General features: G+C 48.1%; 1 protein-coding gene across 2 annotated transcripts in view; it reads left to right on the top strand.

The window, feature by feature from the left end:
* Window positions 1-14,986, top strand: part of LOC144145976 (high-affinity choline transporter 1-like) — a 118,761-nt gene that overhangs the window by 86,406 nt on the left and 17,369 nt on the right. For both annotated transcript variants that reach the window (XM_077677861.1, XM_077677871.1), the window contains exons 4-7: window positions 385-540; window positions 2,473-2,621; window positions 8,905-9,054; window positions 13,832-13,961. In XM_077677861.1, the coding sequence (XP_077533987.1) occupies window positions 385-540; window positions 2,473-2,621; window positions 8,905-9,054; window positions 13,832-13,961 (585 nt within the window). The remainder of the gene's footprint in view (window positions 1-384; window positions 541-2,472; window positions 2,622-8,904; window positions 9,055-13,831; window positions 13,962-14,986) is intronic.

The following is a 14,986-nucleotide window of genomic DNA, read 5'->3' as shown; positions in this document are numbered from 1 at the left end:
CGACGCGCTACGAGATAACGGCAGAGGAGCGCACGCAATCGTGCGTTCGCCGATGGCGCGGTCACTTCCTGAGACGAAGGACGTGCTGCCCGGGCAGAGGAACAGCGCCGCCGAGGCCAGAACCCAGAGGTTCGCGCCACCGAAGCAGCAGCTATGCGCCGTCGCCGAGAAGGCTTTACATGCCGCACTGCACTAAAAAAATTTCGCATTAGGGAGTATATAAATCGTCAGCTAATTTTTTTTTTTCGTTCACGTCTAGAACACACTGTGGGATGCTAGCTCTCCAGGTGTTTTTGTTCACAAAGTGTATACAGGTGAGAACGAAATGACTCTGAAATTAGTGGAATGACGCGTTCCGTCGCCCCCCCCCCCCCCCTTTTTCAGGCGGCTACTTCTTTGCCAACAAAATGCGTGCGGAGGGTTACGTCACCATGCTTGACCCGTTTCAAGAGCTTTTCGGCGGTCGTATGGGCGGCCTGCTCTTCATCCCAGCCCTATGCGGAGAAGTCTTCTGGTCGGCGGCCATCTTGGCGGCCCTTGGTAAGCCGCATGGGCTGTCTCTTTTGTTTCCTCCCCGACGGAAGAGATTTCCCTTTGTTGATCCCGATAAGCGGCTTTACTTAATTGGATGCGGCCGCTACCACACGGATCCGGACCATAAGTATAATTGATCGTGGGCTGAGAAGGAAATGCCCAGTACAGTCGAACTTCGTTACAGCGAAAACTACTATACGGAATCATCATAATGAACGACATTCGAACTATGTTTGGTCGTACAGAATTTCAGTGGCACTTAGATTGTTTCAACGCAACAGCATCGCCTATAGCGAATAAAATTTCCTCACCGCTTGGCTAAACTAGCGTTCAGAGTGAAAGCATCTCCAAAAACTAGTCCCTTGACTGAAAAGTTGCATTACACCATGCATTGTGCTGGGAACGTGTGAGGTATTTTTTTTTTTGTTTTTCTCTGTGGGCGCAACATGGGGTTATAGTTGTTGCAGAATTCTCTTGGGCATGCTGTTCAATTTAATAGCTTTAGGTTACTTAAAAGGGTCATGCAGACAAAACACAAGTTTGGTTCATTCGAAAGATTTCCTCGTTAGAATCATACTGACACCATTCTTAACGCAAACTTCACTAAAATAAGATACATAATTAGAAAAAAAAAGGGAATGTTCATGCGACCCACTAGCTCATTTTCCGCAACAGAACCTATGATGTCACACGCACCAACTCTGCGATTGGCTGAGGCCGGCAAAAGCAAAAACTCGAATTAGGCAGAACTTATAAGCTTGCCGAACGAGCTATTTGCGCTTAAATTTAGGGCCCATTCTTTTTATAGCAGTAAGAATGGTGGGATAAACAGTGGAAGTATCCAAAGCACACGTAAACATAGAAGTACCGATGCGTACTGGTTTTTGGTACTAGGCGCATTATGCTTGTTTTAGTTGCACAGCACTGCGGCGCTTTGAAGTTGTCTTACACAACACTGGCCGATTGACGTAAGCGACGGCGTCTTACGGGACCGTATTTGTCGAGCGAGCACCATGTTTCACGGAACGATTATTTTCTCCCTGAACAAAAACAAGCCAGGTACAAATACGGGAAAAAACAAACCAAAGGCAGCAAACGGTCCGCTGCGGTATGGCGGCGCCACCTAGGTTGACTAACGGTAAACAAGTCTCCGCTTCACACCAGGTTTAGCTTGAAGACCCTTTCTTATGATGTCATTGCAGACGTCGCAAAAACACACGATTTGGCCGGAGAATTATAATTTTAACATAAATTAATTATATACGCAGTGAATAAAGCATCGCTTGCTTCCGAACAAGCGCTGGGGGCACTACAGAACACGAGTTCTTCCGAATAAAACAAACTTGTATTTTGTCTGCATGGCCCCTTTAAACTTTAAACTTCTCGAGCATCTTTATTTTTCTAGCGCAAAAAACATAATACAGGAATACCTCGTATTGAAGGTGTTTTTACGCATGGGCTTCTTATGGATTCTTTTTTTAAGCGTTACAGCCTCGTTTGCTGATCATCTCTTCATTTTCAGCGTATTTTTACAGCTTTTGTGATGTATACTTCATTTACAGAACAACCCAATGAAATCACAAACGTCACAGCCGAGGGCATGATTGATGCATTGTGGCGGTCGCAAACCGCCAGTTTTTTCAGTTGCCACAAAAACGTAACTTTAGAAATCACGCTCCTTATAGCGAACGTCAAGCTTTCTTTGGCCTAAATAACGTTAAGTTTGAACGGTTCATTTCATTATTTAGCCGCATGCGAAAGTCCATTTACATAGTTATCTGAGTAAATGACGTATATAACGAGAAGCCAATTCGGATGTCAGTTACTACCGAATAACAAAAAGAACCAAACATGAAGGGCGCCAAGGTTAGGCGTGAATTCACTGACCACGTGCCGTTAAGTATCCGCTTAACATGGCCGTACGTCGGTACATCGCAGGCGCCACGGTGGGAGTGATCATCGACATCGACACCAACACGTCGATCATCGCGTCCGCATGCATTGCGCTCTTCTACACGTTCTTCGGGGGTCTCTACTCGGTCGCCTACACCGATGTCATCCAGCTCTTCTGCATATTCATCGGACTGGTGAGTCCATGACGGATGCCATGGTTCTTGGCTCTCTCTTCAGCTGCCTGGGCTATTGCCAGGCTTTACTTTTTTTGTATTCTTGGCGCGGAGAATACGCTTTCAGCGGAATTCTTTTGCAGAAAAATTCTATTTCATAAAGAGTTCGTACGGGCAGAACGGTGAAAGAAAAATGATGGTGGAAGTAACGGAGCAAATTTACTTTCTTTCGAAGGTTTTGTTCTGGACCCATCCGAGAAGGACGCCTGAATGGTAGCTGAAATTTCGGGTGTCGATTAGAAGGATTCGCGGCGTGCGTTTGAACGTTCGTTTGGCAGCAGAGTCGCCAAAAACACTGTGGCTAGAATTGTTTTTGTTTTGTTTTTACCACAAGTACACGGTCCGGGATCCGTAGGAGACACCATCGTGGGCGCAAGCTACTACACTCACTTTTTGGCAGCTATTTTTTATCTTAACATCCCCGACCTTACGACAAAAGTGTGGATTGTACAGGTGGCCCTCATAAGAAGCTTTCACGAGTTCTAATTGCTCCTTGTCCGGCAGGGCGAAACGTTTTATGCAGTTATACGCACGTACGTACGTACGCACGTACGTCTCTCTCTCTCTCTCTCTCTCTCTCTCTCTCTCTCTCTCTCTCTCTCTCTCTCTCTCTCTGTGTCTGTGTGTGTCTGTGTTTGTACGTGTGTTTGTGCGTGCGCGCGTGCGTGCGTGTGTGCGTGTGTGTGTGTGTGCATGTGCGTGTGTGGGTGTGCGTGTGCGTGCGTGCGTGTGCGCGCGCGCGCGTGTGTGTCTGTGTGTGTGTGTGTGTTTTAGCAGAGAAGCATACAGTGTCTTGGTCTGCGCAACTTGCCGTTCGGGACTGCATTCTGAGAAGTCCCCGTAGGTCGTGTTTACCGCCGCGCTCCAGAATGACCAACTGAAGTGACCGAGTGGGCAAATTCGGCGAATGACGAAGCCCAACTTACGATTTGACTTATGTGCGCAGGAACAGTGCACGCAAGGCGTGAATGGCGTTTTGCATTGCACAATGTACCAGCGCAGAAGCCCTTTTTCATTTAAATTGAATTCTGGGCCACGTCATTCGTATAATTAGCACACTAGGTCACTTCAATTGGTCATTCGGGAGCGCGGTGGTAAACCCAACCTACGGGGACTTCGCAGAGTGTGCGTCTTGAAATTGGCAGTGCTGTACTGGGGAGACATCCTTAACCCCGAAAAATAATCACCTCAATCGAAGATGAAACACGGAACAAAAAATGGTGACTCGGCCATGCTTTGTTTTGCAAGCAGACACTCCCGATGCTTGAGTTAATTTAACAGAAAAAGTGCTAACTGTTATGAATGGGCCGAGGACCACACAGGCAGGCAGACGAACACTGTTCAACACGTCGAAGACTGTATTCAACAGGATGGAGGACAAGCACAGGACGTGAGCATAGTAGAGGTCGGGACGTAACAGACAGGATGGGTTTGGGTCACACGTACAAACAGTCCACAGTTCAAAGATACACAAAATAACCTCGCAGTTCACAAGGTCCGACAGCAATGCCCAATAGGCAAGTCAGCTCACTCTCAGTCGCGACGCGTTTCTAGCCACTTCAACAGCAGGAACGGCAGCACCCAACAGCCGGAATGGCGCGTCAGCAGTCGGCGCACCAGCACCTCAATGACGGCGCCCAGACGAGCTCTCGAGCCTTGGCGGAAGGTAGCGGCGGTCCCGTTTAAGGTAGCCCAGGCGTCTCAAAGGGTAGTTCCCACGGACCGCGCCCTGTTCCGCCGCTTGGCTTCCAGTCGTTTCTGTTCCCGCTTCCGCGATCACTCATCCGCGGCCCTCTTCCTCGTCATCGTGGCTGTCGTTCTGCTGGCTCACTTTCGCGGCCAATCACTCACGTGGCCATTCACGGCATCACCCCCACCTTAAGAAAGTTGTTAGGGGAGCCAACAACTATTCTACTAGTCACGGCCCCGGGTCACGGCCACAGCACACTCACGCACAGTCAGAAATAGTCAGTTACACGATGACTTGTCACTGCTGTTTCACACGCATGGAGTAAGCAAGCGGACGAAAGGTTTGTTCTCAAACTATCGAAGTCAGTAGCTTGCATTGGACCATGTCGTTGAGCGTGTATGCTGCGGCAACTTGTCGGTCGTTCTCCGGCTGCAGATGTGGCATGAGCGGACAAACTGCTTAACATCATTTTGCAAATCCGGCCAGTAGAATTCCTCTAAAATTCGCTGAGCAGTCTTGCGAATGCCCGCATGTCGAGGCGGGGCGTTCTCATGTGCGGCTCAGATGATGAACTCCCGAAAAATTTTCGGCACTACCATCTGCTTCAACTTCTTCCCAGTCGCAAATCGGCACACTCTATATAAGAGGGCCTCGCATTCGAGGAATGTGTAGCGGTGACCTCGTGCGGAACAAGACTCCCTCCCAACTTTTCGGTAGCAAGACCTCAAAAGGTGGACTTATGCGCTGCTCTTGGCGTAGTCTAGCTCGGTTGAAATGAGCGCACGAGGACGGTGGCACGTTAAAGCGTGTGGTCGGCAGTGGTTTAGTTTCCACGGCTCTCCTTGCAGGCTCGTAGATGGTACATGCGATCACTTCTCCTGATCCACTTTGACAATTTTCGGAACTGTGACCTGGCCTGTTATACTTAGAGCAGTTTTCATGCTCTGTGATCACAGTGCGACAGTCTCGAGCGCGGTGTCCAGGACGATCGCATACAAAGAACTTCGGTGTTGCCTTTCCCGGTGTGTTGGCTGAACCCCTCGTAACATCCGGCTCGTCCGTTGGAGCCTTCCCCAAGTTCACAACGCTTTGCGCCTCCAGGAAACGGTCCGTGAGGTCGGCCAAGACACTCGGGGTGGCGCAATCGCGCTCCTTTAGGAAGACCACGAGCTTCGGGTGGCAGCAACAGTAGAACTGCTCCGAAATCACCAAATCGCGGAGTCCTTCATACGTTTTGGGAATGTTGGCCATTTCCACCCAGTGGTCGAAGTAGCTGGACAGCCTCGCCGCAAACTGCCTTCCCGTCTCGCCGTCTTCGGCCCGAGCTTTCCGAAACTTCTCCTGGTACCCTTGTGCCGTGAATCTGAACCGCTGGAATAACGCTTTCTTGACCTTGGTGTAGTCAAGCGACTCCTCTGCGGTCATGCGGCCAATCACGGTCAGCGCTTCCTCGGACAAGCGCATACTGAGTCCGACGGCCCATTTGTCCTGCGGGAACGGCAGCACCCAACAGCCAGAATGGCGCGTCAGCAGTCGACGCACCAGCACCTCAATGACGGCGCCCAGACGAGCTCTCGAGCCTTGGCGGAGGGTAGCGGCGGTCCCGTTTAAGGTAGCCCAGGCGTCTCAAGGGGTAGTTCCCACGGACCGCGCCCTGTTCCGCCGCTTGGCTTCCAGTCCTTTCTGTTCCCGCTTCCGCGATCACTCATCCGCGGCCCTCTTTCTCGTCATCGTCGCTGTCGTTCCGCTGGCTCACTTTCGCGGCCAATCACTCACGTGGCCATTCATGACACTAACCTTGCACATGCTGATTGGATCCTCGCAGGCCGAGGGCTGCGTGGGTTAAAGTCTCCTTATTAAATGCAGAGCATTTCAGTAACTCACGATGTCACCCGCGTTGGCGTCCGTAGTCCGCACCGTCGTTGTCCCTACTATATAAAAAGAAAATACTATCCACACGCCAGGTTTCGATCCCTCGACCCTGCGGGCGGAACGCTATGTACATTGTGCTGTAACCACTGCGCCACAAAGCCGACACAGAATCGGACGCTATATACGCGCCTTATATCGTTGACTCATTCAAATTACTGCTGACGAGCGCTCTCTCGTCAGCAGTTGCCACAAGTGCAACAACATTAACGTAACGCAAACTACTTAACCTCGTGCGCCCCCGGAAATGCTCTGCATTTGATCGTGCCCCTCGCGAGGGGCATGTTTCACTGCGGCTTCCTACTGGCCAGTACACTCGTCGCCATCTGTCGGATGTTGTGCGAACCCTTTGCGGCTGATGGCGCGAGATTTGAAATTTATGTATACTTTTTTGAGACAAAATTTCAGCGATAATCCACCTAACTTAAAATAACAACTGTATTTCACTCATGTGCACTCAATGTTGGTGTACGCATGTGTTTTCTAGGATCCCTACACTAAAGAGCTGGTTGATACGCTGGAAAACAAACTGAATTGGGTAGTGCGATTTGTATTAGGTAATTGGCACTGTCAACTTAGCATGAGGGAAAGTAAAAGTAAACTTAAATGGTAACACGGGAAATATCACAGACAAAACCTCAGGTTGAAATTTTTTTTGAGCGTAGCTAAACACATATATTAGGTTTTCATGCCAGAGCTGCTATCGTGAGCACTGCAGGGAAAAACCCTGAAATAGGCTTGGGCCGCCTGGATTTCTTCAACAAAAGCGTACACGTGCGATTTAATCAAAGGAGCATTTGTACTCAGGTGTAGTCGGGTATTCCCGCGCGCCGCATTTCTCTGTTTATAAAAGGAGTTGACAGTGCAGATTAATTAAGAGAGCACAGCCACCGTGAAGCCCTAGGCGTGCTTGACTTAGTCCGCGATATTTGACTCAATTCGGCCAAAAACCTGCGAAGACCGCCAACGCTGTAACGTCAAAGCGACACTTGTGTCGAAGAGGTTTGAGCGCTCGCTTCCGCGCCAAGTGCCAGCGTACAGTACGTGACACCTCAACTTCACAAGAGCTGTGCCTGGAGCGCCGAAATAAGAGCACCCAAGAGCACGCTGCCGACGAGATCCAGGGTGCACCAACACCGAGACTTCAAAGTGCACTATGCATCGTGTCGTACGCGGAATCACGGCGGAGAACGGGGCTGGAAGGAAACACAGCACAGACAATTGAACCCGAAAACATACATTCTGTTATGTAATTGCCGTATCTCGTTTATGAAGCTAGCCATGTTGCTTCCCAATTTTTCAAGAAAGACGGCAACACTTTACGTCCAAAAGACACAATCATCAGTGTTTTGCTGCCATACTCCTATTCGTACCTGGGCATTTCTTTCTAGCAACTGGCGGCTATAAAGTGCTCCGTAAAAAGCTTCAGCAGCGATCGCGTCGGTTCTTTATTTCGGAGTGGTTTTCGTACATCGACTCGCAGTGACATTTCAGTGGCATTAAGTTAGAATAACGGGTACCTCAAGGGTTCGTGTTACAGTGATCGTGACATTCACAGGGCCAGCATCACTGCGCACGCTGAGAACGGATCCAATAGCCACTGCGCGGGCGCGAAGTCACCTTGACGCGGTCATGCCGACTTGGCCTCGTGAAGCAGACCAGTGATATGTGTTAGGAAGCGCATCTTATTTAAACAATGACGGTGATGGGTAAAGGTTTCCCCTTTGAATCGCGGAGATGGCAGATTTCATTTCAACCGCGTAGGAATTAAGCTTCTGTTCTCTAACCAAATAAAACTAAAACTCCCATTTCTTCCTCGATTATGCGTTGGAGATAACTACGGTAACGCCGTCTCTGTAACTGCCCCTTCCCTGCATTATTTTTTTCACCAGGCCTCTAACCACTTTCCTCTAATCTTCACTGGAAACGCTTAATGCTCCCGCCAACCTTAAAACACAAACATTTATTGCCCAACAGCAAAAGAGCAAAATCAGGCGCCCTCTGGTTGTTAAGGCTATTGGAACTGCCAGGTGTTTTGGTCCGCGCAGCAACTTTCATCATAATCATTCGGCCCCTTCATTGGCAACTAGTGAAGGCAAATTCTTGAGGCTCATGGGCGATAAGGCGTGCTTATGCGGGGCTTTCGAGGGACAGGCTTGGACTCTGTCATTTTCATGGGACCTGTGCCAATAGTGATGATAGCACCTTGGAACTAAAGCTCTTCTGTTTCCTACGGGACTCTGAACTGGAAAAATCTCTTTAGATCGTAAACAGTGCAAGTGTCTCAAAATACGCACTTTTTCGCGCTGTGATCTTTATGTTTTTTTCTGTTTCTTGGTTTGATGTCCTTCCCTTTTTTTGCATTGTTACTTTGTATTTCGATTCAGAGTTTACCTTACCGATTTCCTTTTCGGATTTCGTTTCTGTCGCAACTTGTTTCCTTGTTTCTCGTTTTCAACGTTCTTTGTTTGACCTCTCGCCGCTGTACCAGTAATGTCCAACATTCACCACTTATCACTGTAGTCATCCCCATCCGTCACTAGCAGAGTTGATTTCACCACTTCACATTAAGGATCACCCCCTCCCTCCGAATGCAAAACGTGCCCGTGCGACTCTTTGTCGCAGTGGCTGTGCATTCCCTTCTGCATGATGAACGAGTCAGTGGGTACCCTGACGTACCCGACGAACGACTGGGTCGGCTCCCTGGAGCCAAGGTTCGTGGGACAATACATCGACTTCGGACTGCTCCTCATCCTCGGTGGAATCCCTTGGCAGGTGAGCTGCTTGCTCTTCCGCCCAGCATGCAGTGGCTCTTCCCTTCTAACGCCACATTTCCCTGTGCATTGAACCAAGCAGAGCAAAGCACATGTTGTGGCTTCAACATATGTCAACGCAAATTGCGTCCATTAAGTTTAAATTTCTTTTTCGCGAACTAAAAGAGGGAACCGAGTGAAAAGGCTGGTAGCCCTGCCGAGAGGCCTGCTCCCGTTACAGTCAGCCTTGAGGTAATAATAATAGTAGAAACATTTGCGGGAACGTTAATGATGGCCAAATGCATTTTGACCGAATTGCGGGTGGGCGGGTGATGCAGCTTTAAAATATAGCAAGGTTGCCGTGCCGCCGAGTTTAAAATCCCCCCCAACAAACAGCCAAAAAGTTTGTGCTCACAGCTCTAGTCATTTGGGGGCAGGCGCTCTGACATCACGATTTAGAAAGGGTGAAGTTTCGAGCCGGCGCGTTTTGGGGATAGATTCACTAAGTAGAAATCCTACCGCAACAGCCAGCTCACCCTAAGGTGTATCAAAATTGTATTGCCAATCAGGCCCTGATTTGGTGATCGCTTTAGTCCATGCGAATAAGTATATTGGTATGAAGCGTCCGGTACGCTAAGGGCCCGAAGTCTGCAGAGAACGAAAAGAGCAAGGGACTGAGCGAATAATTAAAAAAAAAAGTACAGCAATAGTGGCCCGCTGCTGCGTCGTAACTTAAATCTAATCCTACGACCCAGGGGTGTAGGAGGGGGGGGGGGGGTTCTAACCCTCTCCGAATTTTTTTTCCAGGCAGCCCGTGAGCCATACTTATGCCCCTTTGAACAAACCTCCTCCCTTACAATAACCCAAAACCCCATCCGAAAAAAAATTTCTGGCTACGGCCCTGCCACGACCTATGCGTGCATCATGCTCAACTATGTTGTCGTTCGCACATTTCTACTATGCACTTAGCAACAAATAGCCATGAAATGTCACTCCCGAGCGCGCGCGCACGCACACGCACACAAAACTTGGCATTTCCGCTCATGAAAGGTAATAAAGGTCCGGCGCATTGATAGTAACAAATTGCATTTTTTCTCTTCAAGTTTCTTTCGCGGATTACAATTAACGTGTCCAACTACATACTCGAGGACACCTGTATGTCGATATGTAGGCAAGACTAGGTGGCCGCACGGCATGCACCTGAGTTACTGTGCCGAATAGCCATGTCGTCTAATTTGGTTTCAGTTTATGTTTTTCTCGATTAGTGGAGGGTGCGCAACTTGGAAGCGTTTTGTTTTTCTTGCATACCAGTCATAATCGAGGTGTTTATCGTTGTTCATACGTCTCACGGCGAAAAACTGATTTTCTGAAAAAAGATGCTTTACATTCAGTTAATCGTAATGAAATTTATCACAAACGTTGCACATCGTCAGGACAAATCAATTGCAGTTATTTATTCCGGCCGTTGTCGTGTAAACTGACACCACACAATTCGTAGCACTTAAGACCGCCGTTTACATACTGAGCGGCAAGTTCGTTCTTTCATCCCTTCCTCATTCGCTGATTTATTACTAACCGAGAATAATCCGGGGGCTGTCTTCTAGTCGATGCTCGGTGCCTCGTCACTTGTACACACGGGCTTGAGTTGCTGTTTTTCTGGTCCCCAGCCTCGAAAACTCAACAGTGAGAGTTAAACTCGGTTTTTCAGCACCGAAGCTTCTCATCCGGCCATGTAGCGTCGAAGATCGCACCCCTGGATATCCAAGCGAAGGCTCAGCTACGATGAGAACTGTACAGTCACGGATAAATGAAATGCGAACACTAAAATGTTAACCAAAAGCCCCATTTCCCAACTTTGTCTTTGTAATTAAGGCACGCGTCATTTTGACTTGCATGGAAAGACATCACGCTATCTCTGTGTTTTGGTTTATATTTTAGATTTCGCGTTTCATTTGTCTATGACAGTAGATTTATTTACATTAACAATGCGTCTCGAGAAAGCACTGGTGGCTAGCTCAGGGCGCCGTCTGACGACGGGCGTGTGGGTATGCGCCGGCAGTCCTCCTTGGCTCTTGCTTCTCCCAGTTTTATACTGCCGTCGTCTGTATTGGGTTAAAGGGCGAGAATTCTCCGTACGGTCACATGTCGCTCCTCCTTTGTGCTGTTTCCTTGAACGTTCGTCAAGTGTGGGCTAATTCCCATGAAAAGTTCTCGTAACGTAATCATCAGCGTGACCAATACAGGCAGCGAGGCTTCTTCCTGAGTAGGGCAGGCGCCAATGGCCGGTGTATGTTTCCGACGCGAGCAGTTTGCCGACATGCCCCACTGTGAGTTCAGAAACAAAAGCTTGCCGAGTTTTAAATAGTTTTTTTTTATTTTGTTAACGAAATTATTTCGTTCAAAACAAAATGAACATACTACCAGAATTAATAATACTTAGGCGAGGTGATACCCTAATAAATGCTAATACAGTCAAACCCGGTTATAGCGAACTCTAATATGCGCCGCGAATAGTTCGATATATTCAATATAATTCGATATAGCCGAACCCGTCTATAACGAATTTTTTTGTTACGAGTTCGCAATACACGGACCCCCGCTGCCAATCTCACATAGAAAAACGCACACGTAAAGTATGTCATTGCCTTACACAAAACAATCCATTTATTGCATGCAATAAAGCTACTTTCCGCATTAACTGCCTACTTCGCAAAAGAGCGGTGATTTTCGTTTTCACTTTTTTTTTTGGCGGAGACATCATTAGCACCCCTTCAAGTCCATGTCATTCAATATCGAAGCCATATTGGCTGACTAGATGGGCTCCGTCGTGAATCCCGTGCGTCGGAAACAGTTACGGAAGGTGTCGGGCGTCACGTCGCTCCATGCGAGTCTCAACATCTCAATAGCCGCTCCGAGACCCCATGCATTTCGGTGGCAATTGTAGGCGCGCCGAGTTCGATATATCCGATGTGAACTTCGTTATAAGGAATATGTTTAGCATGCATTTTCGTAACGGATTTGGTTTTGTTCGATATATAGCATAAGTCGCTCTATCCGGGTTCGTTATAATCGGGTTTGACTGTACTATAAAGCCAGACGCCAGGTCGGAGCTCGAAGGCCGGTGCTGACATGGCAAAAGACGACCTACCGCAAAGCCAGTGTTGTACCTTGTCGAACTTTGTCCTTGGTATCGCCGACCTTTAGCCATGTTTCGTCAGCAAATGTTTCGCGAAAAAAAGAAGAATCGGTTCAATGTAGAAATTAGAAACCTGCAGATTTTTTGTTGCCTTTTTTTTAATTTGTGATTACTGTTCATGCGCTTTTTAAATTATTTGAATAGCGGCCAGTAACGTGCCATCGATAACGAGTCATCTCTGAAAGACTGAAGCACTCAATTTCGTTTTTAACTCGTAGACCGGCTACTAATTCTATATTCTATCACTACTGCACCTGGCCCAAAATTCTGCAGAATCGTGCGTGCTTGGGGGCGTAGTCCGCGTCGGCGTTTTCTCGCCCGCTCCTGCCGCATATAACTCGAGCCGGAGCAGACACCATCAACACCTACAACGCCGCTTGCAAGCCAACCCACGCCCCGTCACTCGCTGAAGGAGAAGACGGGGAGGACAAAAAATAGCAGAACAGTGCACAGTAAATTCAGCGTTTTATTTGCGTGAACCGCGCAGTGCAAGGTACGATTACGTGGGCGCGGGTTATGTTTCACGAACCGCGCCGTTTCGCGTGGCTACTCATCACAGAAGTTTCTAAGGAAGTTCAGCAATTTTATGTACCGCTTCTGCTTGCACATTTCCCGGATGTTTTCGCGGATACTTGCGTGTCGCCACACGATAATATCGTCCATCTCAAGGAGCGCTGAGTTTCGCTTTCACGCTGAAACTTGAAGCCGATGTCTTGAGGAGCATGCGAAGCGCACGTGCACTCTCCCGCTTGGAATTTCTATGTCAGGGTCATTCACCACATCGTTGGCGAACTAGGACCAACAGGGCCCTCATTGCTCGTGAAGTACTGAGTAAATTAATGGTGCTGCCGTAGCGTTGTAACCTCGTCTTGCCGGTCTCCGTCAAAGCACCTGCCTTTGAAAACTGAGCGCTGTTGCGCTTTAGGGATAGAGCCTCCGACTTGATTCGGGCGACGCTGCGCTCACTCACTTTCGTAAATTCACTCACTCTCCGGTATGCGCAAAAATAAACATAGTTGACTCTGCCTGACCTTCGCTTAGACGTTGCACACCAGTTGTTTGGTCTGTTTCGCCAACTTTTGGTGGTGAAACCTTGAACGCAGTTGTGGGAAATCAAAACGGTGATCTCACGAATTAAGACTCACCGCCTGCAGTCAACTCAGCCATATTTCTCGATAGGAGAGCCCAAAAACTGGGGTGAGCGGAGCTTATCAGAAACCTGGTGGCGGTCGTCTTAACTCCTCATTTTTTAAAGCATTGCGCCTTTCGACAAACTCACGACAACCTCACCCTAGAAGCGGGCTTGAAAAATCTTTGAGGTTAGCCTTCGTCCTCCAACGGAAACAAACAGCATTATGATGACGATGATGATGATGAGAGCTTATACTAATAACAAATGCAGTATAATATGAAGGGAAGTGCGCTGTTAATTATTTTAGAAAAAAAATGCATATAATACGTTTTTTATTGGGCGTTCTTTCACGCTCTGTACCTTTGGCTGCGTTGCCGCAGAAAGCTGACCGCGAGGTCAGTGGCGTTTTCATTGTATTGCTTAATGTCGCTGAAGACCCTGGCTCAGTGAACGTTCTTCTTTTCCTCGCAGGTTTACTTTCAGCGGGTCCTATCGTGCAAAACTGCCTTCAAGGCGCAGCTACTTTCCTACGTAGCTGCTTTCGGGTGTATCATCATGGCTCTCCCCGCCATGATCATGGGTGCTGTCGCCAAAGCTACAAGTACGTGGTCCTACGGGCCAGCTTCGCTATATATCCCGCTTATCCAACGCGTCTCTTCTTGCTTTGAAAGGACCCTGCAACATTTTTTTCAACTTTTATCGAAATCATAAATGCTTGCCGGACGTAGTCAATCAAGACTTCCAGAACTTAGATTAGGGGGTCACAAAGTAACTCAGCCAAAAATTACAGCTCTATGCCCATAAGATAAGTTTGGAACTTCCTCAAAAGATTTTTTTCTCTTTCCCACTCTTGGCGTTCTTCTACCGCTGGAATGACGTCATTACAGATGATTATCGGCTATTGGCCGGCTTTTCTTCAGTTGCAGCAATGAAGGCATTCGATAGCCACTTTAAAAAGACAGCCACAAAAACAAAACAGAAACGCGAGGTGTATGTTATATCGTATAACAGCGCAAACACAGACGGACGGAAGAACGGAAAGACACACTAGTCAGCGCTCGTGTGTCTTTCCTGTCTTCCGTCCGTGTGTGTTTGCGCTGTTATATGATACGAACTTGCACCAACTCGCCCAATTCGCTACTTTACTCACGGCATACCTGCTGTGACGAGCGAATCACGGGGTGCCGCCCCGCGCTGGCGATAACTATAACTGTCGCAGTGCTTTCAGACGCGAAGGAAAGAGGAAAGTGTTTATCGTAAGTCTTGCCGGGTCCCTTCCCTTTAAAGGGACAGACAACCAATTTTTGTCGAGTATATGTTCTCGATCGCGAATGAAAGGGCGTCCCTTAAGGCACCCTAACGAGAAACGGTTTTGCTGATAACGCCCTAGAACTATTTAAATCAAAATTTTTAGGTCTACCAGCCGTATGCGTCTTCCCAAAAATAATGCTGGCAACCATGACACACGGTAGCGCGGCAACATACTTTTGTCTACATGCGAGATGAAAAGCGATATTTAAAAACTTGTCCCCAGCTAAACAAAAAAGTGTGAACCGCAAACTTTCTTATTCTTTCATGTTTTTTTTTTTTTTTTACTAGTCAATTTTGCATGAAGGCGCCATCTGT

Source organism: Haemaphysalis longicornis, unplaced genomic scaffold (assembly GCF_048455015.1).
Source record: "Haemaphysalis longicornis isolate Haplotype H1 unplaced genomic scaffold, Haemaphysalis longicornis Haplotype H1 scaffold_1, whole genome shotgun sequence".
Lineage (NCBI taxonomy): Eukaryota > Metazoa > Arthropoda > Arachnida > Ixodida > Ixodidae > Haemaphysalis > Haemaphysalis longicornis.
This window is presented reverse-complemented; position numbering and strand designations above follow the sequence as displayed.